General features: G+C 34.1%; 2 protein-coding genes and 1 pseudogene across 39 annotated transcripts; 2 read left to right on the forward strand and 1 right to left on the reverse strand.

Annotated features, from left to right (window-relative positions):
* Nucleotides 1-471: 471 nt before the first annotated feature.
* Nucleotides 472-7508, forward strand: LOC112790194 (vacuolar protein-sorting-associated protein 33 homolog; annotated as a pseudogene).
* Nucleotides 7509-9958: 2450 nt separating this feature from the next.
* Nucleotides 9959-13888, forward strand: LOC140183765 (uncharacterized). 35 transcript variants are annotated; one of them, XR_011879750.1, is made up of 6 exons: nucleotides 10023-10719; nucleotides 10815-10978; nucleotides 13097-13198; nucleotides 13336-13386; nucleotides 13599-13652; nucleotides 13753-13888. XR_011879750.1 is itself a non-coding variant. In XM_072232749.1 (4 exons), the coding sequence occupies exons 1-3, from the start codon at nucleotides 10475-10477 to the stop codon at nucleotides 13337-13339; spliced, it is 351 nt and encodes a 116-aa protein (XP_072088850.1). In that variant the 5' UTR covers nucleotides 10024-10474; the 3' UTR covers nucleotides 13340-13386; nucleotides 13599-13888. The 35 variants fall into 35 exon arrangements, 3 of the variants coding, with proteins under 3 accessions (XP_072088850.1, XP_072088849.1, XP_072088848.1); XR_011879746.1 differs by having other exon boundaries at nucleotides 10840-11016; XR_011879736.1 differs by having other exon boundaries at nucleotides 10840-10978; nucleotides 13097-13228.
* Nucleotides 13365-18544, reverse strand: LOC112790199 (exocyst complex component SEC8). Of its 4 annotated transcripts, XM_025832503.3 has the most exons (6): nucleotides 18457-18544; nucleotides 17780-17894; nucleotides 16506-16718; nucleotides 15939-16112; nucleotides 14890-14988; nucleotides 13365-13643 (listed from the first exon to the last, which is right to left on the reverse strand). In XM_025832503.3, exons 2-6 carry the CDS (start codon nucleotides 17819-17821, stop codon nucleotides 13605-13607), a joined length of 567 nt encoding a protein of 188 aa, XP_025688288.1. In that variant the 5' UTR covers nucleotides 17822-17894; nucleotides 18457-18544; the 3' UTR covers nucleotides 13365-13604. The 4 variants fall into 4 exon arrangements, with proteins under 4 accessions (XP_025688288.1, XP_025688287.1, XP_025688286.1 ...); XM_025832502.3 differs by lacking the exon at nucleotides 13365-13643 and having other exon boundaries at nucleotides 14486-14988; nucleotides 18489-18544; XM_025832501.2 differs by lacking the exon at nucleotides 13365-13643 and having other exon boundaries at nucleotides 14486-14988.
* Nucleotides 18545-24386: the final 5842 nt, after the last annotated feature.

The raw sequence follows: 24386 nt of genomic DNA on the forward strand, positions 1-24386 counted from the left end.
ATGGGCTAGAAGCCCAGACTAAAGAGGCCCAAAATACTACAAACATTTCCAACAAAGACAAGTGCCATGGCATCAAAGTTGATGTCAGTTGAATACCAAAAAAAAAAAGCTGATCTCAGTCACCACCATAGCCGGAGAGAGCTCCCAGACTGTGAGATCGCGATTGCTCTCAACCGTTCACTTTGCAGGCTGATCGGCTACCGTGTTTCTCTCCCTATGAACAAGCTTGAACAGCAGAAACCATTCTCTCCTTTTCAATTGATGAACTCTTCTCAGCAAGGTATTTATCTTTTCTTCCATAGGATTTGAGTTTGTGATCATTTTTATCCCCGTGTGGACCATGTTAAAATCAGAAAACTCAGGTCTAAAAACACATAAATTAAAGTTGAAGGGTATACATTTTTTTTATTTTTTTTCTGTACTCCATGTTATAGGTTGAGTTGGCAGAAGTAAGTAGCTTTGGTGAAGTTGTTACATTTTATTACAGGATTCTCAGTTCAGGCTAAAGTAGCTTAGTGTTGAGTAGCGTTATTAGTGATTGATCTGCGGGTGTACGTTAGCGTAAGATGCGCTTCGATTGAAACTCTCTTTGAACCGCTAATTTCATTCCAATTACAATGGCTCAGATTCCCAACCTGGACAATGCCCCCATCAATCTCATTTCAATCAGGTATACCTCTTTTAAAAGTATTATTTGATAACAATTCTAAATTTTTAATTTATATGGTTATATTTCAGGGAACAATCCCAAAAGGAGCTCATCAACATCCTCAAGAATGTAATTGTTTCTCAATTCCCACCAATTTGTTTGTCCTTTTTTGGTTTTGAGTGCAATTCGTTGTGATGGCACTCAAAAATCAAACCGACTTTGTAAATTGCTTGTGGTCGTTCTTGTTTTAGATTCGAGGGAAGAAGTGTTTGGTTATCGATCCGAAGCTAGGGGACTCTCTCTCTCATCATACAGACATCGTTACTCAAGGTAATTAAATTTTCTGTCTTTTGCTTCTATTCAATTTTTACACGGAACATATTTATTGTATTAGATTTCAGAAAAATCATTCTTGTCCATGGAAGATAGTTGGAATTTTTTTATAAGTAGTAGTTTGTTGTTTAGATGATTGGATAGTTTTATTGTATACTGAGAGGTTGTGTTGAACTGGTGAAATAGGAGCATGGAGTTGAATTACGGCATCTTTCAGCTGACCACATTCAAACTGACTATACCAAAGTGGTCTACCTCGTGCGATCTCAGCCTAATTTGATGCGACATATATGTTCTAATATTCACCATGACGAATCGAAAGGACTACAAAGAGAATATCATGTTTATTTTGTTCCCCGCCGCACTGTTGTTTGTGAGAAAGTGTGTTTTCCCTTAACTTGAGTATGTTGTACTAGTATACTTGTCCTACCATACAAAATAATTATATTTTCTTGTGAACAGGTTCTTGAGGAAGAGAAATTACATAACATGGTTACAATCGGGGAGTATCCCTTGTATATTGTACCAATAGATGAGGATGTACTATCATTTGAGCTTGACCTTGCTTACAAAGTATGTTGTTGGATATTACCATTTCTTCTCTTCCTGATAGATCTATTGCATTAATTTGGTATTATTGTCCCTATGAGTTATAATTTATCATCTTTGAAATTGTCTTCGATTTAATATTTGCTTTGAACAATTACTTATCCTTGTTTGCCTTCTCATCTATGGTAGGAGTGCCAAGTTGATGGTGATACAAGCTCGCTTTGGCATATCGCAAAAGCAATTCACAAACCTGAGGTTGTAGTTTTGAATACATAATGTTGTCAAATTTGTTAGCAGGGAAGTTTTGGACTCAGAACAATTATCATCAAACTGATAGGAGATAATCAAATACAAATAGAATTCCCTTTTTGATATAATATCATCGATCTGCTTGTCCTCTTTCTTAAAATTGTTTCGTTGTTGTATTTTAATATTTTATTTTGCAGTTCTCTTTTTTGGAGTGATACCAAATCTGAGGGCAAAAGGAAAAGCATCTGTGCGTGTTGCAGACATCCTTAACCGAATGCAGGCTGAGGAACCAGTCAACTCATCTGACGTAATCATGCTCTACTCTGTTTTTTTCCTTTCTTTCTTCAAGATAACTGGCAACAGTAAAACAGCCAAAAGATACCCCATAAAGAATAAAAATCATACACACAGTGAGAGTTTTCAAAGCTTATTTAAATACGCCGTACAGTCCTCTGATTGTTTGATATTTGTATATAGATGGTTATGTCAGAGATAAACACACTAATCCTTTTAGATAGAGAGGTATGTCCTGCCGTTTCATTTACTGGATACAATTGACATCCTCAAAACTTATCACTGAAATTGGGTGCACAATGAATGTAGGTGGATATGGTTACTCCTTTGTGTTCTCAATTAACATATGAAGGATTACTTGATGAGGCAAGTTAATGCAGAAGCAGCCTACATATTTATGAAAGGATACATATTGCATAGTATATTTTATTGCTTGTTATTTGATGATCGGTCTTTTTTCCTAAGAATATGAGAATATCTCCTAATCAAGTTTGGTCTGCTTAGTATATTCCTTCCTTTCATTTCTTTCTGAATTTTAATATTGTAAGTATGAATACCAAAACTTTCCAATACCTGCTTTAGTTATTTGGATAAGTAGTTTTGGAGCGTTATGTAGCCTTCATGGCTTATTCTGGTGCCATGATTTTGTTTTCAGAAATATATAATTTCAGCATATGGGAAGAGTTGAAATGTGGCTTACCTTTTTTCTATCTTATTGCATTTGTATACTACAGTTTTTGAATATCAAGAATGGTTCTATAGAGCTTGATGCGTCTATTATGGGACTTCAGCAAGAGGGGAAAAAAACTAAAGTTCCACTTAATTCAACGTAGGTTACTTTTCTGACTTCCTCTTTTAGTTTCTACCTTCTATTAATGATGCAATGTTGATGGATGTTAACTCTCTTATCTATGAGGTTTGAGATGCTTTACTTGCATCATACCTGTTATCTTTTATTTACCATTTGCTCTTTATATATCTTAAAATTTGCTTTCCTATCCTGTGTTAGTGACAAGCTCTTCAAGGAGATACGGGATCTCAACTTTGAAGTTGTTATCCAGGTTGATTTTATATTTATCTTGACTAATCTCTCTCTCTCTCTCTCTCTCTCTCTCTCTCTCTCTCTCTCTCTCTCTCTCTCTCTCTCTCTCTCTCTCTCGCACACACACACACAGGAGTGAAAAGTTTATTTAGATAGACCATCTATGGTTCCCTTGTAGTTCTAGTTTCTTAGTTGCTGTCTGCCGTATTGCAGATTTTGCGTCAAAAAGCAACATCCATGAAGCAAGACTACACTAAGATGACGACTACTGTAAGTTGATGTCCTATACTTGGATGCTGCTTTTCCAATTAATTTTGCAAGAAAACAAAAACTATTTCAAAACCAAATTTTTATGTGAAATTATTTATCGAATCGACTGGAATCCTATTGCATACTTTACCTTGGAGATCAAATCCTTCAAGCTGTCCCAGTTGTATGCATGCTCATTAATGCAACCTAAGAATAATAAAATAGTTAACTGCATATGTTCAAGTATTTAAACTTTGAGAAGCCTAAACAAGTTTTTTTAACTATTTATATTAAGATGGATCGCCAAAGGCATTCTAATATATTGCTTTCTATAATATCCAGTCACAATCAGTTTTCGAGTTGAAGGACTTCGTGAAAAAGCTGAACCCATTGCCAGAAATCACTGTAAGAACTTGTTCATTTTGACATTGACTTCATTAACTAGATTCTTAGAGTTATCAAAACATAATATGCTTGAAATTATTTTTCCAGAGACACATAAATCTCGCTCAGCATCTGACAACATTCACATCAAAGCCTTCATTTCTGGGGCAGCTTGATATGGAACATACAATTGTTGAGTCTCAGAGTTATGACATGTGAGTTGATGTTGCATGCAGACGTCCTTAAAGTATTTGGATGGCATTTTATTGTCAATTAATCTGGTCAATGTTTGGAGTTTGCTAACTGGTGATGCATTGTGCTTTAGAGATTTCTGCTTGTACATAGCTTATGTTTTTAAGATGTGAAACTTTAGTTGCTAATTTATGCAGATGCTTTGACTATATTGAAGAGTTGATCCACAAGCAGGAGCCTTTGACGACGGTCCTGCGCCTTCTAATCCTATTTTCCGTTACTAATTCTGGGTTGCCAAAGAAGCATTTTGACTACTTAAGGCAAGCTTGAATGACCATGGACCTTTTCTTCTTTTACTTTCCTTTTCTTACTCTATAGAAACTAGGTTACTTGTAATATTTCTCCATTCTTGCTTGTCTGCATTATACCAAGAAATCTTATTTTGTGGTACTCATTGTTGTCCCATATGTTTGTAACTTCCATTTTTAGGAGAGAATTACTACATAGCTATGGATTTGAGCACATAACAACCCTAAATAATTTAGAGAAAGCTGGGCTCTTTAAAAAGCAGGTATCATGAACTAGTTATTTACTTGCAAGCTCAAATGGGTCTCTGGGATTTTTTAATTTTTTTATTATATTTGTGGACATATTTTTAACTAATGCTCATTTTGCATTTGATCCTCTTAGGAGTCAAGGAGCAACCGGCTTACCATAAAACGTGCTCTGCAGCTTGTGGTTGAAGACACTGATACAGCCAAGTAATTTTCTTCTAGATAATGTGATGCTTGGACACCTTTATTGTGTTTTTCCAATTTTGATTAGGAGGTTGATGCATGTTAGTGTAAAAGTGCTAGAAGCATTTTGACTCTTGCAACAATTGTCCCAGAAGTAATTGTCTTGCAAGTTGTTTTGACTTTACAATAACTACCCCTCAAGTCATGCATATAATGAGATGTGATTTTGATTGGCAATGCAAAACATTTGACACCAATAGTATTTCAAAATTAATCTCTTTTGTTTAAGTTATACAGCCACAGATTAGAAAGTTATGGATTCTTCTTTAGAAATGTGTTAATGAGTATGTATACAACGCAACTAAAATAATTTCTTTTCGCGGTGGGATTTGGGGTAGGGTGGTTGTTAGACATTATGAAATGGTAATAAATATAGAAATAAGCATCTCACTATCACCTCATTAAAGGTTAATTGTTGCAACATTGATGTTCCTAGAGTACGTGCTCTTTTTTTAATTTAATTATTATTTATTTATTTATTACTACTTATTTTTAATTGCTCATCTTTTGTGGCTGCACCACAAGTATTCCTCTGTTATATTCACTTCTCAGTAGCAATTACTGATGGTGTTAATGTTTCAATTTGTCTTAGTGTATATAGTACATGGTATTTCTTGCAAAATCTTTCATGGGATTCATTTACATCATCATTACTTTATTAATAAAATGCTGTTTTGCAATTATCTACTTGTTGCACTCTTGTATCCCTACTAATTTTTAAGTGATTTTCCTTCCATTACAGCCCCAATGATATCTCTTATGTCTTCTCTGGATATGCACCACTTAGCATTCGTTTGATCCAGCATGCCATTCGATCTGGATGGTAAGTTTGAAATTTCAATACTAAAGGCCCTCTTCATAGCTATTATTGAGCATGGAAATTAATTATTTATCTAACATGATCATATATAAAATTTAAAGACAAAAGTTTATAGAGCTGCAAGTTTCATTTATAAGCAAGGTTCCAATGATGTTATTGTTATTATTAGTACATACTACTTTATAGTTGTGCTCTCTGTTGAGTTCCAATATTGTTCAGTTTCTTAACTTATTTCAAATTGGAAGACTATATTGTATTATTATAAATAGCAATTTCCATGCTAATCAAATTATCTTAGCCTTTAGTTCCAGATTTTCATTTAAACACAATACATTTATTCAAAAAGATAATTTGATTGTGAGCTTAGTTTTAAAGCAACTCATGCAATATTAAATGTGATAATTGGTCTCTCAGGCGTCCTGTTGAAGAAATTTTGAAGCTGCTACCTGGACCTCACCTGAAAACAAAGAGGGTTAGTACTTATTAACTTTTCTAAATCATAATATCGGTGCATGCTATAATTGGCCAGCTGAAAATCTTATAACTGTTCCAGCAATATTTCACTTATCCTGTTCATATTAGTCACATCACTTGTATACTCCACTTACCTTAACCTCTCTTTCTATTTATACTTAAAGTTTGGCTTGCTTGGTTGCTTTTACAGGGTGCATTCTCAAATAGCCCATCATTTGACTCTTTATCAGGGGTTTCAACCGGCATAGCCAAGTATGGGTTTACATCAATCTCCATAAATGCAATGCTTGTGCATTGATTTGACACTGCTAAAACATTTAGCAATAATAATATAACTAATAAGGTTCAGATGGATCCTATCTTTTATTCATCCACAATTTATTATTTGTTAAGGGTATCACTTAGCAGCAGAGGTGAGCTTTACTACCTGGGAAAATAAATCCTAAATGCAAGAAAGAATTCAATCGCTTTTCTGCCATTTCCTTTGTTTTTAGTTTACTGAAAGAGATAGCAGTTGGAACTTGGTGGTTCACATTTGAAATAGGAGTTTCAGAAATTGCAAAAGATTTTAGTCTTAAAGGAAGAAGTTTTGTAACTTCTTTGATAACGTTTTTTTTCCCTTCTGACCCGTTAGATATTTCAGAGTACCTGATGGGAGGCGTGCCCTGGTGCTTGTTGTCTTTGTTGGAGGTGTTACCTTTGCAGAGATTTCTGCTCTTCGGTTTCTCTGTTCTCAGGTGTGGCAATCGTTTCTTTTTTCCAATTGCTTTTAACATGCTAACCAATACATTCTTCCTACTATTTAGATCCTGGTTTTGTAAATTTGGCTATTGATCCATAATGTAGCAGGTGAATGGATGTATTTGCTTAGTAAATTTGTGGCTTATCATGTCTTATCTTTTTGATGATGTGTACTAGAGGCATTATCTTTCTAGAATGGTGTATAGTGTGTCACATTAGGTGTGAATCTCTTCTTGTCATGAAATCGCTTGTTTCAAAAGGTTAAACTATTAGGTAGAGATACATAAATCGTCGCATCCAACACTTCTATTTGGTTCCTAAATCAAATTTATAATGTTGATTTTGCAGGAAGGCATGGCATATGATTTAATCATTGCAACGACAAAAATAGTCAATGGACAAACCTTGGTTGAGACATTTATGGAGAAGCTAGGTTGATCAATCATTGCAGTTCTTTTTTTTTCATTTTTTTAACTTTTATTTTTTATAAACTAAATTGTCTTTCCCGGCTTAGGGGGGTGAGATTATGTTTGATGATGCCAAATGAAAGCTATATGCAGCCTAATCGAGTTCTTCTAGAGTGATGCTTAACCAATGTTTATTGATGTTGTAAAATAAGTGAGGCCTGGAATATGAGAGTTGTTTTTATTTAGTTCTACTATCGTATATTTGCCTACTCTTATCTGGTTCTTTAATAGAATCTTGGTGCCTCTTCCATGGCTTAAGATTTCTAGAGATAGTAAAGTGTGATGAATTGTTAATTTAACTACATTTGAGAAGGAACCTTAATTTGTATTCAAAAAAGTTAAAAAAAGAGACCCTACCATTAGCAATGATTACAAGATATTAATCCAAAGTTCGTTAATGAATTGGAGTCCACCCTTGGTGGCTGGCTTTACTTGCAGTTACACTTTCTGCTTTCTAGGATGTTATCATTTAACATTTCCAAAACACTCCCTTCGTGATGTTTAATCATTTTCGTTCCATTATTTGCCACGCTATTGTGGTACCTACAACGTGAAAGTGTCATGGTATATCTTTATAGTAAACATCTTAGTTTAAACATTCGTAATGATATATTTTGTACTCGCTTGTAAAAATATTTGTCTAAAAAACCAAAAAATATACAAAATAAAAAACTGGTATTTCAAAATAACTATTTATTCCGAATAATTAGATCCACTCTTGTAATTTTAATCATTATTAAATTTATTTATTACTTTTCTTATAGGTTTCTAGTTGGTCATTTTTAAACAAATAGTCGAATACAGTAATTTGCAAATATTCATGAATCATCATTTAATAGATATAAACGTGATTTTGAATTTAGAAATCTTGTACAATCGTCACATAACATCTTTTATAGCTAATTTTACAACATTTCTCTTTACAGAAAACTAGAAAAGTACAACCATAACATAATACAAAGTTTCTGCATATTTTGCATGCTCAACTCTATCAGCAATGCAACAGAAATCAAAGTGAAGAAAAAACAATAGAGAATAATACACCATTATACCAGGTGGACATGGCTTACAATATAATATCATCTAAACAATGAAGTTACATTGTCATTAAGCTAAGAACTTTGCACATTCTGATCCCCTTCAATCCGCTGTAAGACTTCTAATATGCTTCTACACAATAGTTTAGTACTTTTGGAAAATGTTGGATTTAAATATTTTCTTTTGAAAAAGATAAACTAATTCCCTCTATTTCAAATTGAAGTTTTCTAAATTGTTGTACTATTTTTTCTAATGATGTTCATATTGAAACTGTTTGATTCAAAATTTCTTCCTAATCTTTGAATTAACCCGCTTTATGCTACATTTTGTTGCATATATATATATATATATATATATATATATATATATATATATATTCTTGTTGTTTGGTAATCTCACGTATTCCTTCAAATCCTTGCGAAATATCATCTTTGTCCAACTGTGAATTTGAGTATTCTTCCATGTCTCGCATAAACCTTTCGTGCCGTTTGTCTTTCTCTTCTCATGTTTCGTATTCCTTATATGCGCTAGTTCTTAGGGACACGATTTGTGCGTACGGAAAGTGAATATGGTCAATCTATGAAGTTATAAGGAGTTGTGGAGTTTTGAAGCAATAAGAGGAAGTGATCATGTTTTATTAAGAGTTCTAATCGAACATTGTGCCTATTTAATTTTAGATTTTGAAATTTGGTTTGCATCAAATTACTTTTATCAACTTTTGCATCATCTAATATATTTTCTTTTATGTTTATGTGATATAATTTTCTTGGAACCTTTAAAATATTCAAAAAGGGATGTGAATATAAATCTTTTCTTCAACTTATATCAATTTTTGAGAACGAAAATTTTTGTAAATTGGATAGAATGTAACATCCCGCATTTTTTAAAATATAATTATAAATAAATTGTGATTTTATTTTATTAAGTTTAAAACTTTATAATTTTAGAATTATTTTATTAGAAATAACTAAATAGATTCGGAGATAACTTTATTTTGAATCAATTAATATTCTTAAGTAATTTTATTATATTGGAATATTTTGTATAATTTTAGTAATTGAAAAATAAGAAAGGATTGTATGATTTAATTTAAGTAACTTTTATCATGAAAAAGTTACGATTTATTTTATTAATTTGATATCTTATCTTATAAATTAATTAATTAAGGGTAATTAAATTAGTTTTATTAATATTTGGAGTTATGTTAATTAATACTCTTGTGTAATTTTATAATTGTTATTTCATATAATTTGAAATTAAGATTTAGTAATGGAAGCAATATATAACTTAATTTAAGAAATTTCTATTATGGATAAATTATGGTTTATTTTATTAGTTTGAGCTCTTAGAGATTAACTTATTAGCTAGGAATGATTAAATTGATTTTATAAATACTTTAAGTTTAAGTAAGTTAATATTTATGTACAATTTTTATTATAATTAGATATTTTGTAAATTAAAATTAAAGTTTCGGTAATAGAAAAATAATAAAAAATTATATCATTTAATTTGAATCATTAAATATTGAGTTTAAACTACATTTTATAAAAATGTGATTAATATACTTATTTTTTTAATTTAAATTAAAAATAATTAATTCAACTTAGCAATATGTTGATAAATAATATTCTTAAATATTTTTAAGAGAGTATATTTGATTTTAAAATTATTCTACTCTTCAATTTTATCAAAATATCTATTCATATCTATCTATAATTTTTTATAAAATTTTAATTTCTAACCCTAATTCCTAAAATTAACTCAGAACCCTAATTTCCCCAGTTCCTAACCCTAACAAATGCATACAAATTGAAGAAAGGGGGAAACAGGGAGAAAGATGGAAGAGAAGGGAGACGGCGCTGGCTGGGGCCTCGCCGCCGTCACCGTCGCTGTCAAGCGTGAAGGGTGGAGAGGAGAGAGCTTGCATCCAAGAGAGAAGAGATGCTGTCTGCCGTCACCGTCGCCGCCCTGGAGCTCGCCGTCGAGCTGCTTCACGGCGCCGTCCCGTCCATGGACCCACAAGCTTGCGTTACTGCCGATCCGTTCACAAGCCGTCGTCGATGGGACAGAATCGCGAAGAGAGAGACACACGAAGAGAAGCCCACGACCAGCCTTGTCGCCGTCAGCGCCGCGGGTTGCCGTCGCCATCCTCGCGAGCTGCCACCGCATCGCCGTTACTGAGCTGCAGCACCGCCGATGTCGCACTCTGCTGCTGCCGCGTCTCGCCAAGCCGCCGCTGGAGGAGGAAGGCCCGCCAGTTTTGTTTCTGCTTATGGGTTTTGGAATCTGAGAAAACGCCACTGCCGTTGTTGTTTGTTGGGTTCAAGATCATTGCTCCCACTGGAATCACGAACCAGAAAGGAGAGGAGGCCGTTTTCTGTTGTCGCTGGTGCTGCCATAGGACGGTTGAAGCCATTTCTGATTATGATTTTGTTATCTGGGTACTGGTCTGATCTTTTCCTTAGGATTGATCCATTTACTTGTTTTGTTTTGTTACTGCTATGGTAGCCATGTTCTGATTTTAATTCTATTTTAGTCCTTGCTTTGTCTTGAATCCCTAGGGCTGAAAATTGCTTTTGATTCCTACTCAATTTAAATCCTCTATTTTACTGCAACCATGGTCAAAGTTGCGAAGGCTGGTATTGTTGCCGTTCTGGTTGTGTGAGAGTTACCGCTGCTGCCCTGACACTAAAAGAGAAGGTATTTGTTACGTTAAAGTATGCGATTGCGACATCGAGGTAGGGGGTTTAAAACGATTTTAATTTAAGAATGCCTACAAGGTTTATTGAATAACTGCAAATAGATTTAATAGCTGTGATTAATTGGTTGATTATGTGAATATTGAATTGTGGCTGAAATTGTGATTGGAATGGTTGAGATTGTGATTTGGAATTGTTGATTGGTGATATTGATTGATTATGTAGATTGGGAATTGTTTGATGACTTATTGTTCAGAATTACTGAATTTTAATGGGTTATGTTGGATTTGTTGCTGTTGAGCTGATATTTGGTATATTGTAATGATAATGAGCTTGGTTGGTGGTTGATTTGGAATTGGTTTTGAGGGGTATTGAAGGGTTGGGTTTTGAATACTAAATGGTTTGCTGAAAATCAGGTTCTCTTGAAAATAAACGGCAACTTTGAAAGTGAATCAGTGACTCTATAGTGACTGAAATGATAAGAATTTAAGTGTTAAGTAAATTATATTAAGTGTAATTGTGAAAACTCAATTTTGAAGGTTTCGTATCAACTAGAGAATTAGTTATGATTTTTCAAAGTTGAATTCTAAAATCTGATTTTCTGCGTAATTTCTATACCGAGTCAGCAACTTTGAAAAACTACAACTAATTCTGTGATTATCGGAATTGCGTGGGACCAAGTCCGGATTAAGCTTGGGAATATAGGGAGCTAGACTGCTGAATTTGAGACTTTTTCATTAAGTTTATGATTTATGGTGAATTTTTGAATTATGGATGTCAAATCTGGTTTTTCTGCAGAACGTTTAACACAGCAGCAACTTGTTTCCTCTATTAGAAATTCTCCAGTTTGCATTTTTAAATGGAACCAATTTTAAATGAAGCTCTGGTTCTAACACTTTAATTTCATAAAAATTTAGAATTGTTAGAGTTGTGGTTTTAAAGATTTGGATTTTTAAAGTAAGATGTATTATGCAGTAAAAGTCAGGTTTTGTTTTCTAAGTCAGTAACTTTGAGACTTTATAATTTTTAATTCTGGAATGATATTGAGATGCAACCAATTGGAGGTGAAAGTTGAGTATGTTTAGTGTAGTTTAAATGTTCAACTATTAAACTCAAATTTGAAGACTCTTGCAGGGTTCTGATTGAAAGGCTTTCATACACCTCAAGTTGTAGTTTAAGAAATTTGTTAATTAATCTGGTGTAAGAGATGAATGACTAGCTTCCGGTTCTTTTACTGCTCTGTTGTTACAGCTCCTTTCAATCCTTAACTGCTTTGTTACATTCTAGCTTTCAGTCCTTTTATGCGAGCATTTGTTGTGGAGCTTCTGTTCACTATTTTTTTGTATTTTTTTAAGTGCTTCTATTATTTTATGGTTTTTGTTACAAATTGATGCTGAAAGCTTGCAAAGAATTTGGCCTAATTTTACTATATTCAAGTATTGTTTGTTAGGTTGGATCAGATAATTAGTGATATTCTGGATTCTATTTTCTCAAATAATATTCTGACTTTATTTACAAAATGCAAATTTAAATTTGGCTTTATTAACAAACTTACAGTGGTTTCTTTTTATTTGGTCAATTTAGACTTCAACTCTAAATCTGATAACTTATTCTTCATTCATATGTGTCTATATTTTGGGTTGTTGTCTATGCTACTATGAGCTTCAATTTAGATCTTTCTTTGTGGTTTCTAATTGAAATGATTGGTTGTACTCTTGGTCTAATATAAGATAAGGTTATCAACACTCATAGGTAGGAAGCTTATTGGGAGGCTTCTAAAAATCTTTTCTTACCATAGTACACTCTAACCCCGACAACAATATAAGAAAACAGAGGAAAAACAGAGGAAAAAAGAATTCGTACCCCTTTTATTTTTCCCCACCTTTCTTAACATGTGTCCTATTATGTTGTCTAAGTTGTGTGTTCTTACTGTTGGTATAAATATTTTGATATTATCCCTTAAAGAGTTATTACATATCTTGGAGATTTGTTAAGTTTAGGTTTATATATTTGATCATTCCTCCAGTATATCAAGTGACTTTTGCAAATAAGTTGAGCTTATCTTTTATCATACAATCCTAATCTTACCATAACTTTGATCTATTATTGTGTTTTGCAGTTGCTCAATGTTCCAAATCCTGCTGTTCTTGACATTCCTGTTTGTGCATTGGGGGGTGGATATTGGAATTATATATTATTATACAGATTGCCTAAAGACTAGGTAATACCATTATGAAAACAAGTTTGTTAGGTACTCATAAAGATTTTTTATGCCTTTGAATGATTAATTTAAATTTTTAATTTAGTCAAAAGAAAAATACCGCAAAAGCATTATGTTATTCTTTTGCATGTTGTCAGATAGGTATATCCATGATGAGGAAGGAAGATGAGAACGATGAGTCTATAAAAGTAATTCGTTTCCGTTGCTGTTTCCATATATTTTTTTTAACTCAAAACAAATAAACAAAGGCCATGCTTTTATATCAGCTGGATTTGATTTTAAGAAAAGGATTTAGGTTTGGAAATATTTGAAACTTTTCTGTGGTCAATTATTTGAGCTGGAACCAACATACGGACTTAAGAAATTTTTGATTAAAGGTTTTTGTTCTGATTTTTTGCAGGAATCTTCATCTCTTAGAAAAATATTGGCCGTGAACTTCAACTTCCTGCACATGGTAAAAGAAATTCAAAAAATATAGTCATATGGATAAGCATACAAATTAGAAGTTTTTAACAATTATTTGAATGGTTTCTACTCATTGCAATATTGTGCAGTTAGTTGGAGATGATTTCTTGATGTTTAATGCAAAACGCATTGAGAGAGTAGTACTAGAGTATGCATGTAACGCTCTTTTTCTTAAGGTAAATGATTTAAATGGACTTTGATGGGGTTCCTTTGTTTAGTTCAAAATTGTTCTCACTTTTTCTTCATAAAATTAATCATATTTCGTTAATAAAGATGTTTGGATATCCAGAGTTTGAAAAAAGTTGCTTCTTTATGCAATACCTTAGTAAGTAGAGTTTACAACTTTTTTACCCATATAACTAACATATGGGAAAAAGAATTAGAGAGTTAAGCAGGTCTTTTGGGGATAGAGGGACTTGAACCCTCACGATTTCTTAAGTCGACGGATTTTCCTCTTCCTATAAATTTCATTGTTGTCGAGATTGACATGTAGAATGGGACTCTATCTTTATTCTCGTCCGATTAATCAGTTCTTCAGAGGATCTATCAGACTAGGATGGAGTGAATAAATTGATCAGTTAATATGAATATTCAATTATTTCTTTAACTTGGAATTGATTTGATTCACATCTTTCATTTGTGATAGACATCTTTAAAACACTGTTGCATGAGCTATTTTTGATAAATTATTTTTTTTTTAATTGCTATTTTGTTATTTTTTTTATTGCTGTTCTTCCTCTGAAGTTAGAAGTAAAATATTTAAAATTAAATAATTAAAAAAATCAACCAGCAATAATCTCAATGAAATGTAGAATAATGATATAACCAACTAAATGATTGGCATTTTCAGAGGCATCCCTTTGCCTTTCCATATAATAGAGGATAGAATAACAATTATAGCTATCTATGACGCACAGGACTTTCTCACATTCTTAGTCTTCTTGAGGCAATATTAATATCTAACAAGCAGACAGATGCAACAGCTTTGTTGTATTTGTTTAGCCACATCTGTTCTTTGTTTGTTTATAGATTTTCTGATATGATGGATATCGTATCACCTGCTTTTAGTATGTTTGCCCTTTTATCTGTACAAATCACTTGCTCCTTTTAACTAAAATACCAAGTGAAGTGCAGAACCAAGGTGGGGAACTATTAATGAAAAATAGCAGGTTCCTACTCAAAATAAGATGAAAATAGGATAAAATGTGAGTGAGTTGAAATCCTACAGTTTGGAGACCTTCTCTCTCAAGCATCAGCATAGACTGCACTTGCAATTGAACTGCAGCATAAAATTGCTTCTCAGCAATGAGCATACGTGCTGGAACCTGCAACTTAGATCTTCAGACTCAAAATCCTCCATGAAAGATAGAGAAGTTTAAACAGATAACAGAAAAGGAAGCAATTAAAACAAAAAGTTTAAAAGAAATCAGGAAGCATGCACAAATGTATACATGCAAGCAGAAAATGCAACCTTGAGATGCATTTCCTCTAGCACCTGAGAAAGACATTATATGAACTGGATTTACGGGGTCGGTCATCCTGAAATTGGGACTCACTTGTCGTAAATATTCACTTGTAGCATACCATATCTCATTGGATTGGCGGGTGAATAGAATTCATAAAAAATACTTATAAAAAAAAGTGATCCATTGAGTCAATACTAAGTATATTTGAATTCTATTGATTATAAACTATCGTTATAACAATATAAGAAAAAAAAATCCCAACATAAATTCTTGGTGCTTCAATACTGGAGAGTTCTAGTCTAGAAGCTCCTTGATGCAGCAATAGACCATGGTTGATCAAATATCTATAGTAGTGCGTTGGTATCACTATGCTAAGAATGAAAATCCATAATAGCATTGATTCACAAGAAGATAATTGTTAGCATTAGCCTAATTTCATCGCCATTCCAAGCACAGTGAGCTTTCACGAGTTATAATGTCACTGTATATAAGTCTAGTTCTATAGCTTCAATGAATTTTAAGGTCATTATGTGCTTCACATCTAAAACTACTACAAAAGTTCTACACATGTACAGATGTAGCACACTGGATATGAAACTGCAAATGCAATTTTGCATACTGTTTATTCTATCCCAAACTGTTAAAAGAGGCAAAAAGTGACTCCAAGTCATAGCAAATATAATTAGAATATTAGAGGAAGCTAGCGTAAGTTCTGACACGATACTGTCTTTTAATCAGCAACAAACAAAGCAATGCAATTGAATCAAGAAATAAAAAAACAGTAAACACTTGGGAAATAAAGGATTGACCTTAGCAATGCCTTCAATTTGATCCAATAAGGAGATTATGTGTCGCAATGTAACTGAGCGATACCATAATTGATGCAATTGTTTATTGCGCGAACTAAGGTGCTTCTTTGCCTCTGCCAAATCTACCTTTAAGACGGAGATACTCTCAGTGGAATCACTGAAAAGCTTCAAGATCTGAAGATAAACAAGATATTTGTTAAATGGAAAATCATAATGAAAGGCCAATCCTAATTCAGCTACTCTATGTAAACAAGAGAGAAGTGGCAAACTCTTAAGAATTCTACAAAGTAACAACTGCCAAAACTACAATAGGAAGTTTGTAGCACAATAAATTGAACAACAATAAGAACAACGAAAACAATAATAACCATCAACCATTTTCCCATTAAGCGGGATGCAAAGTAACTGGGAAATTTAAGGAACTATAATCTGAAGGTGGACCTCCATTAACACCCACAATCAAACTCCCTGAAGTTTCAGTTGTCAAGTACTGGCAGTTTGAACCAATTGTTCCAGGTCAACATAACAATTTTAAAAAGAACCCATGAGAATGAAATATTAAGAAACCTGGGAATAGTTTTGGATAGCTTTGTTGAAGCCACTATGATAGGTTTGTACTACTTCATCCACAACCTCCTCAACAACATCACTTTGCTCCTTCAACAATTGTGCAGCAGCATCACGATCTTTTGACGTCAAAATGTGAACAAAATGAGGTAGTGAATCAAAACGAGCAACAGTCCAACTCTCATCTATTTTAGCGAGTTCACGTCTCAAATACTGCATTTCGGTAGAGCAGAAAGACTCAAATTATCACAAATTAGAGAGATTAACACACGACAAAGAGCAATAGAAAACTAGATATATCAATGAAGGTTTTGGAGCAAACAATCTACAGTTCAAATTATAAGCTAGAAGTAAAAGATAATTTTAGTATAAAATAGCAATGAATCCCTCATGTGATGCATACAACTTTGGTTAATATAACCTGCATAGTGGTAAAAGAAGGCCATTTAATAAAAGTAATCCTATCTGTTGAGCAAAGCTAAGTTGGTTTGAAAAGACCATGAAGAGGTGAGGACTTTGAGAGCCAATCTGAAGCATTAAACGGGAAAAGTGTCAGCGTCTGGTGGTTTTTCTGCTGCTTTATTTTAAAGCAGCAGAGACTTATGATATTATTATATGGGCATATCCTAAACTTGCATCATATATAGCATTTTAGTGTCAAAACCAGTACATCTTAGAGTAGATGTTTAGAACCTCTTAACTACAATTACAAACTTTCAAGGTTCATGATTTTTATAGAGGGGTTTCCTCTCGGAGATGCAGACAGATTGCAAAGCTTGGCCTGTTGATGTATTTTTTTTGTGTGTATCTTAACCTTCCATAAATTGAGGATTTCTTGTCCTCCATGCCTTTTGTAATATCCTTCTGTCCTTGTTTAAGAAAAAGGAAAAAGAAAAAGAAATCAATTTTAAGTTATAATGAGAACAGTTTGCAGTTACAACAGCCTTTTGGCACCAAATGGGGTCAAATATGGGCCTACTTCAGACTAGTGTACTCTGTTGGAACCAAGGATGAAATAGACTGAGGATATAATTATAACATTGGACAGAAGTTGTTCTCCCACCCTTGTAAGGCATGAGCCTTATTCTGGAACATAAACCTAGGTTACTGCACCAAACTGCTCAAAGTTTCCCCATTTCTATTCCAGTAATCTACAAGCACTAGCAGTGAGGCCAAAAGTCCTTAGAATATAAATCAATTGCAGAGAATCCCTCTGAAAAGCAGTGATTAATCATTTTGAATACAAATCTAGATAGTAACAAAGGAAAGCTTACAGCTTTGTCTTCAGGCAAAGGCAAGTCATCAAAAAGTCCCATATTTTGCTTTCAATGTATCCACACACCATAGAAGAGATAAGATTACCTTGTACTAACAAACCCACAGTTCTAACTGCAATGGATGAATACAAGTAATGAACACTCAAACTAATTGGCTGTGATAAACATGAATAATGTGAATAATCCAATTTCACCTAAAATAATGAAAAGAATCTGCTTCAATGGGTGCACTAGGCTTCAAGAAATGAAACTTAGTGTAAACCACAAAATTTGGAACCAAAAAAAGAAGGGGGGGAAGTAAACAGGAAAATAAGGAAGAAGATCAAATGAAGATATAATAGCTATCATAAACTACTTCTGCAAAAGGATTTTCTGAAGCAAAGCACATGGTTTTAAAATCCAACAAAAGATAGTGTTTCAACATAAATAAAACCGATATTCTATTCACTCATAATAAAATGAAGCTGAAAAAAGAATTGTAAAGAAGTAACCAATTATATTGTTTCCGTAATAAGTTAGAACAAAAATAAGTTCAGTTTTACCAAAAAAAAAATTATTTCGGAATATTATCCCCTAATCAACCTCAAAACTCCCAAAAATAATTAAATACTGGTTCAGAACATAGAACAGTTGAGTCTAAGCAGCAAAGCAAACCAAACTTCTTGCTTACGTACACTTATTCCTAATGATTTCCAGATGACAATACCTCCAAATCCAGCTCAAGTAGCAACTAAAACGAGAGTTATTATTTGAACTTCAAATCATAGTTGTAAGAACCGGACCGGACCGGCCGGTTCGACCGGAAAACCGATGAACCGGTGGTTTGGCCGATTCGATTTATAGTTTGGACCGAACACGCAATTAAACCGGCAAGAACCGGACGATTCGTCAAAAACCAGCTAAAACCGGCCAGTTCGATACAAATGCGCGAACCGGCCGGTCCTATGGTGCTCCCAGCATTTCACAGGTCTACGGTGCTCCAGCCGTCCAGCGCCTCATGGTAGGCTCGAACATTACTCCTATGCTCCTTTCCCTCGCAGATCTTTGCTGCAGGACTCGAACTCATGTCTCTCTTGTTGCACTCAACAAGGTATGCAACCAAGCTGCTTTGTCACTTTTATACTTTTTGTGCCAGTTAATATATATATTATATATATATATATACATAATTGAATTGTTTTATATTTATTTAATTTAATTTTAGTTTTATACTCACCTTTTTTTTAATATGTAATTCTTTAGGATTTATACCATTATTAAAATGTTAGTTAATATATTTATTTTAAATTTTTTAAAATATTAAGTTAAGTAGTATGTCTTCGAAGATTTTGACTTAGGATTTAATTAGTAGAGATATATAAGCATCACTATTAAATTTCACATAATAAATTGATAGAGGGACATAACATATCCATGGTTTACTGTCGTGAAGGACCAAATTGATACTTTATTTTTTTCAAGGACTAATTAATCTGAAGTCAAAAATTTCAAGAACTTAATTATCACTTTACTAAATTTTTTACTATTTTATATTTTTTATTCATGTGAAACCGATTTTACCGGTTCAACCAATAATTTATCGGTTGAACCAATAAACCAATGAACCAGTAACCTGACCGGTTTGATCACCGGTCCGGTTCTTACAACTATGCTTCAAATAACCTGGCATCAGCAAAACAAAACAATAAGAAAAGAAATATATAAATAAATAAAACAGTAGATGATTTTGAATTCAACAAAAGAAAAATACGGTTCTAAGTTTGGCACTGAACTATAGTATTAAACATTAAAAACCCCCTATGTCCCCCCTATGTCAGGAAATACCACAATCATCAACCACCAAACCTTTCCTCACTAGGAGGAGGCCCTGGAGCAAGCTCCGTGGATTGTTTCACACAAAGCATAAGCACAATTTTCTTGGTCATTCGGCAAAAGAGAAACTACACTTATTTCCAATGCAATATCCAAAAATTTCTAACAATTAAGTAGTGATCAGAAACAACCACGAGAAGGGATCAACAATAGATTACTGAATTAAATTTTTGCAAATCTTAAAGCACCTAACAATCAAAGCATAATTAAGCATCATTTCTACCGCTGTTCATTACTATACGGTAACTAAACACACACACACACACCATAATCTCCATTCTACGACCGCTAAATAGAACCAGATCCTCGATTTCCTCTCACAGGCGAAGTTCACTAGAACTCTTCAGCAATTTCACTCATACAGAAGCAAAAAAATCTATAAAACTCCATCGAACTCCTCTCTCCACACATATCCTTCCACTTCCTCTCTGTTACAGTTCCTTCATCACTTAGCTAAGCAAAAAAAGGCGTTTACGAGAATTTTGCTTACACTTAATATAATCTTGTTTTATAAAAAACGGAAAATTGATATTTAGCGCATTTATAAATTATAATGTATAGTTAGTGAAGATTTTTTTTAAGTTTTTAATGCTAAAACTAATAACCTTAATAAATATCCTACCAAAGTCTTTTTTATTTTCATGTTTTAACTTTCAAGTCTTTTTCTATTCTAGCCATTATTTAGAGCAATTTATCATTTAACAAATAAAATCCTATCCATCCAATTAATACCTGCATTAAAGAACAATATATTCAAAACGAATTTCAAATTATGAAAATTATGCATCTTCTGGCTAAATTTTTTACATACGGTAATTTTAGTATGAAATAGGAAAATATTTAATTATTTTAATATTTTATACAAGTATAGTAATAGCATAAAATGCCATTGGTATTTTATAATAAAAATATTTTTAGCACCAATTTACATTGGTGGAATATTCTCAAACCAATGGACAAGCTGAAACTATAAACAAAGTCATATTGGCCAGGTTAAAATGTCGAATACAAGAGGCAAAAGAAGCATGGACAGACGAGCTTCCTCAAATCATATGGGTATATCGGACAACTCCTCACTCCACAACAAGGAAGTCATTTTTCTGACTTGCTTACAGAATAGAAGCCATGATTCCCACAGAGATCGCTGAAGAGTCTCCAAGGGTTTTATTCTACAATAAAGGGGCCAATATCCAGCACAAAAGGAAGAGTTCGGCCTCCTCCCAGAAGTTCGAGAACAAGTTCGGATCAAAGAGGAAGCACTAAAGCAAAGGATGGCTCTGAAGTACAATCATAAAGTAATCAAAAGAACCTTTATCACGAACGATCTTATACTGAAGTACAATCATAAAGTAATCAAAAGAACCTTTATCACGAACGATCTTATACTGATACAAAATGACATCAGGATTCAGAAGTCGGGCAACGAAAAGCTAGCTGCGAATTGGAAAGGACCCTATAAGATTGTTGAAGTCTTAGGGAAAGGTTAGTGTATCCGACTTACAAGGGATGGAACTCTCGAGGTCGTGGCACGCGTGTAACTTGAAGAAGTACTACAGTTAGATAGCGCACCTTGTTCCTTGGTATACTCATTTTTCCCGACTTCATAATTTTTTTTCGAGAAGGATTTTTTTGGAAGGGGATTTAACGAGGCACCATAACACGGGCTAAGAGTAGTCAAAATCCTATTAGCCAATTTATGGAAAGGCATTTTTCATTTATCAATGATAAATCCACTTCATTCTTAAAAGTTTCCTATAAAAATGCATTAATTTAAGCTTGACAAACCGCAAAAATCATTATCCGACCTAGAATGGTCGGCAAGTTGAAGCGACGAGGTACAAATTAATATAAGAAGTTATGTAAACAATTTGTAAGATCAACCTCAAAATCAAGGCAGAATAAAAACGAAATGAAAAAGTAACTTGACAAAGTCCGATTACAGGAAGTCGGAACTTACAAAGAAAAGCACTATACTGACCTACTTCACCGACATCATTTAACTTAGCAAAGAAACAATATTAAAAAGTTGTCAAAACACGATTTACAACTAAACGGCTATATAGGCTAAGATATAATTCGACAAAAAATAATTACTGAAAACCTATAATCATGATGAAAATGAAGAAAGGTTTTTTGATAAAAAAAACTAAAATTGTCAAAAAAAAAATACAATTAAAAAAGTGATCGAGGCTACAAGCTATTACAAAAAAAAGTGTTCTTAAAAGACCCACACATTGGGCCATTCAAACTGCTAAAGACGAAATTACAAAGGATTAAGCTGCTCTTCTGTGACAGTATCTTCAGCTTGGGTGGAAGGAGTCGGGTCATACTCAGAAATCGGCACAGCTGCGATGGGGCTAGTCGGAGAAGGAGGGAGCTCACCACTAATGACCTCATTCCCAGAGGGGACCTTGGGATTTTAGGAAATTTGATTGATCTCTGCATCCGAAATTTTCGGGTCGTGCAAATGAACCTCCTCATCATCCTCGGGAGCCAGGACGATCTTCTCGTCTACCACAATATTATCTTGGCTGATTCGGAAAAGGTCTGCCTTAGCAGCAATAACTTGAAACTAGGCCTTTGAATTTGCAAACATTTCATCCATTCCTTCAGCCACATATTCCTCGAGTTCTGCATATTTGTCCCGAACATTAGCCAGCTCATCCACTAGGTCGAGCCTCTCCCCGAAGACATGGGTGTAGCTCTCCTCCGCCTTCATTCTTAAATCCTTTGACATAGCCAAGGCCGTCTCCGCCTGTTTTGCCTTTTCCTGAGCTTTGCCCAAGTCGGACAACAATGTATCACTCTCCTCTTCAGGCTCCTTTTTTGTCTCCTCCAATGAAACCACCTCGACTTGGGTAGCCACCAAGGAACTGTGAGTGGCGCTAAGGGAAGTTTTCTCCAACTCTCTGGTCAATGCTGCACACACGCTTGCTGTTCGAATTCTACCTCGGGCCAGGAGCTGAAGATGGCTTTTGAGGGACACATCATCCATACTAATGTGGCTATGAGGGAGAATATGTTTTTCGCTCCATGCAAGCCCGTCAAAGCCCATGTTGTATATGCTTTCCCACTCTGCAGTCTTTTACCTTTTGGGATTTTGTTCGGAGGAAGAAGGATGAGGACGGGCCACAACACTATCAGTGGCGGAGATAAAGAGAATTGGCCAAAACGGAGGGACGGGTATAACCTTCTGCGAAGCTGACGCGCCCGAGTCTGACTTCGAGGGAGAAGACTGGGCAACAGCGTCACCAGCTTCTTTTAGTTGTATGTCCCGAGCTATAACGTTCTTTCTGGTGGCTCGAAGTGTTTTAATGGCAGCCAACATATGAGCCATTTTTTCTGCAAATAAAGACACATTAGCCGCCAACACAATTTTACAACAAGAATTTATAAGTAAAAGCTATGATGCACGGACATTGACACGGACACGGGACACGACACGACACGGGACACGCCGACACGCAAATTTTAAAATCTTACCTAACACGGGGACACGCATACATCTAAAATATAAAGTATTTTTTAGATAAACCGTAATGATATTTTAATATTTTATTAATATTAAAATATAAATTATTTTTTAAATTATTTTTAATGTCTTATTTTAATTATATCAAGTATTTAAAATATTTTTTGTTTTAATAAATAATAATATATACTATATCTAAATTTATTTTAAGAATATATATTAAGAATAAGACCGGACACGCTGACACGTGATGGTATTTAGGTGTGTCCAAGTGTGTCCGAAGAAGAATTTTTTATTTTTTATTGAGACACGGTTTGGACACAGCAGACACGCGTATTGGACGAGTGTCGGTAAGTGTCGTGTCCAAAATGTGTCCGACACGCAGACACGGCAACTGATCAAAGTGTTCGTGCTTCATAGAATAAAAGAAAGGATGGCTACCTAGTTCGGACTAGAGTTGACTGGGATCCCTAAGAATTTTTTGGTGTCTAAATAGGGAGGCCAGCCCTAATACTCTTGAAATAAGCCAATTACACTCTTTTCGAGCTCATCTAAATCATCTACATTATACTTGGCTATTACTGGTCTCTCTTCCCAATACAATGAAAAAAGGGTTCATCGTTCTTGTCAATGAAGAAAGGTTGGGCATCCTTAACAGTTCGGATTAAAAAAATAATTTTTAAAATAGTGAAAAGACTAGTCAAAATAGAAAAAACTTTCCTCCCCTAAACAGCTCAGAAAGAAACCTAACCTAATTTTTTAGAACTAAAAGGTTTGTTAAGCACAAAGAGATAGAAGAACACTTTCAGGGAAGGTCGGATATCCAATTCCCGACAAAGGAGTTGGTATATTTTCAGAAAAGTCCATGAGTTAGGGTGTAGTTGGGTAGGAGCAACGTTGCAAGTACAGAGGACATTAATCTCAAAGTCAGAAAAAGGAAACCTAACGTCTAGCTTAGTGAAAAGGCAATCATCATAAAAGAAAGGGCATTCCGACCTATCCAATGTTAGAAAACATACCCTCTCCTCGGGATCAGCTACCACTATCTCATAGTTCCGCTCATCTTTTTGGTTTTCATACAATCTATGGTGCCTCTGGAAGATTCCAACATACTTTCTATCAATAACAAGGACAGGAGTAAGAACAGAAATATCTACCCAGGTTAAGTGAGAGGGAACTTTGGTTAATATATTGTAAATTACAGAGCGAGACATTAAGGCTATACTTACAAATGCAACACACAAAGAAAAATCGTCACAA

Source organism: Arachis hypogaea, chromosome 3, assembly GCF_003086295.3.
Source record: "Arachis hypogaea cultivar Tifrunner chromosome 3, arahy.Tifrunner.gnm2.J5K5, whole genome shotgun sequence".
Classification (NCBI taxonomy): domain Eukaryota; kingdom Viridiplantae; phylum Streptophyta; class Magnoliopsida; order Fabales; family Fabaceae; genus Arachis; species Arachis hypogaea.

Coding starts and splice junctions, on each gene's coding strand:
- LOC140183765 (XM_072232747.1), top strand. CDS start 10,475: ATGTCGCACTCTGCTGCTGCCGCGTCTCGCCAAGCCGCCGCTGGAGGA. Junction 10,720..13,096: donor ATTATGATTTTGTTATCTGG/GTACTGGTCTGA, acceptor TGTGTTTTGCAG/TTGCTCAATGTTCCAAATCC. Junction 13,199..13,598: donor ACAGATTGCCTAAAGACTAG/GTAATACCATTA, acceptor GATTTTTTGCAG/GAATCTTCATCTCTTAGAAA.
- LOC112790199 (XM_025832502.3), bottom strand. CDS start 17,821: ATGGGACTTTTTGATGACTTGCCTTTGCCTGAAGACAAAGCT. Junction 16,113..16,505: donor CTATCCAAAACTATTCCCAG/GTTTCTTAATAT, acceptor GTTTATCTTCAG/ATCTTGAAGCTTTTCAGTGA. Junction 14,989..15,938: donor AAATTGAAGGCATTGCTAAG/GTCAATCCTTTA, acceptor TCTAAGTTGCAG/GTTCCAGCACGTATGCTCAT.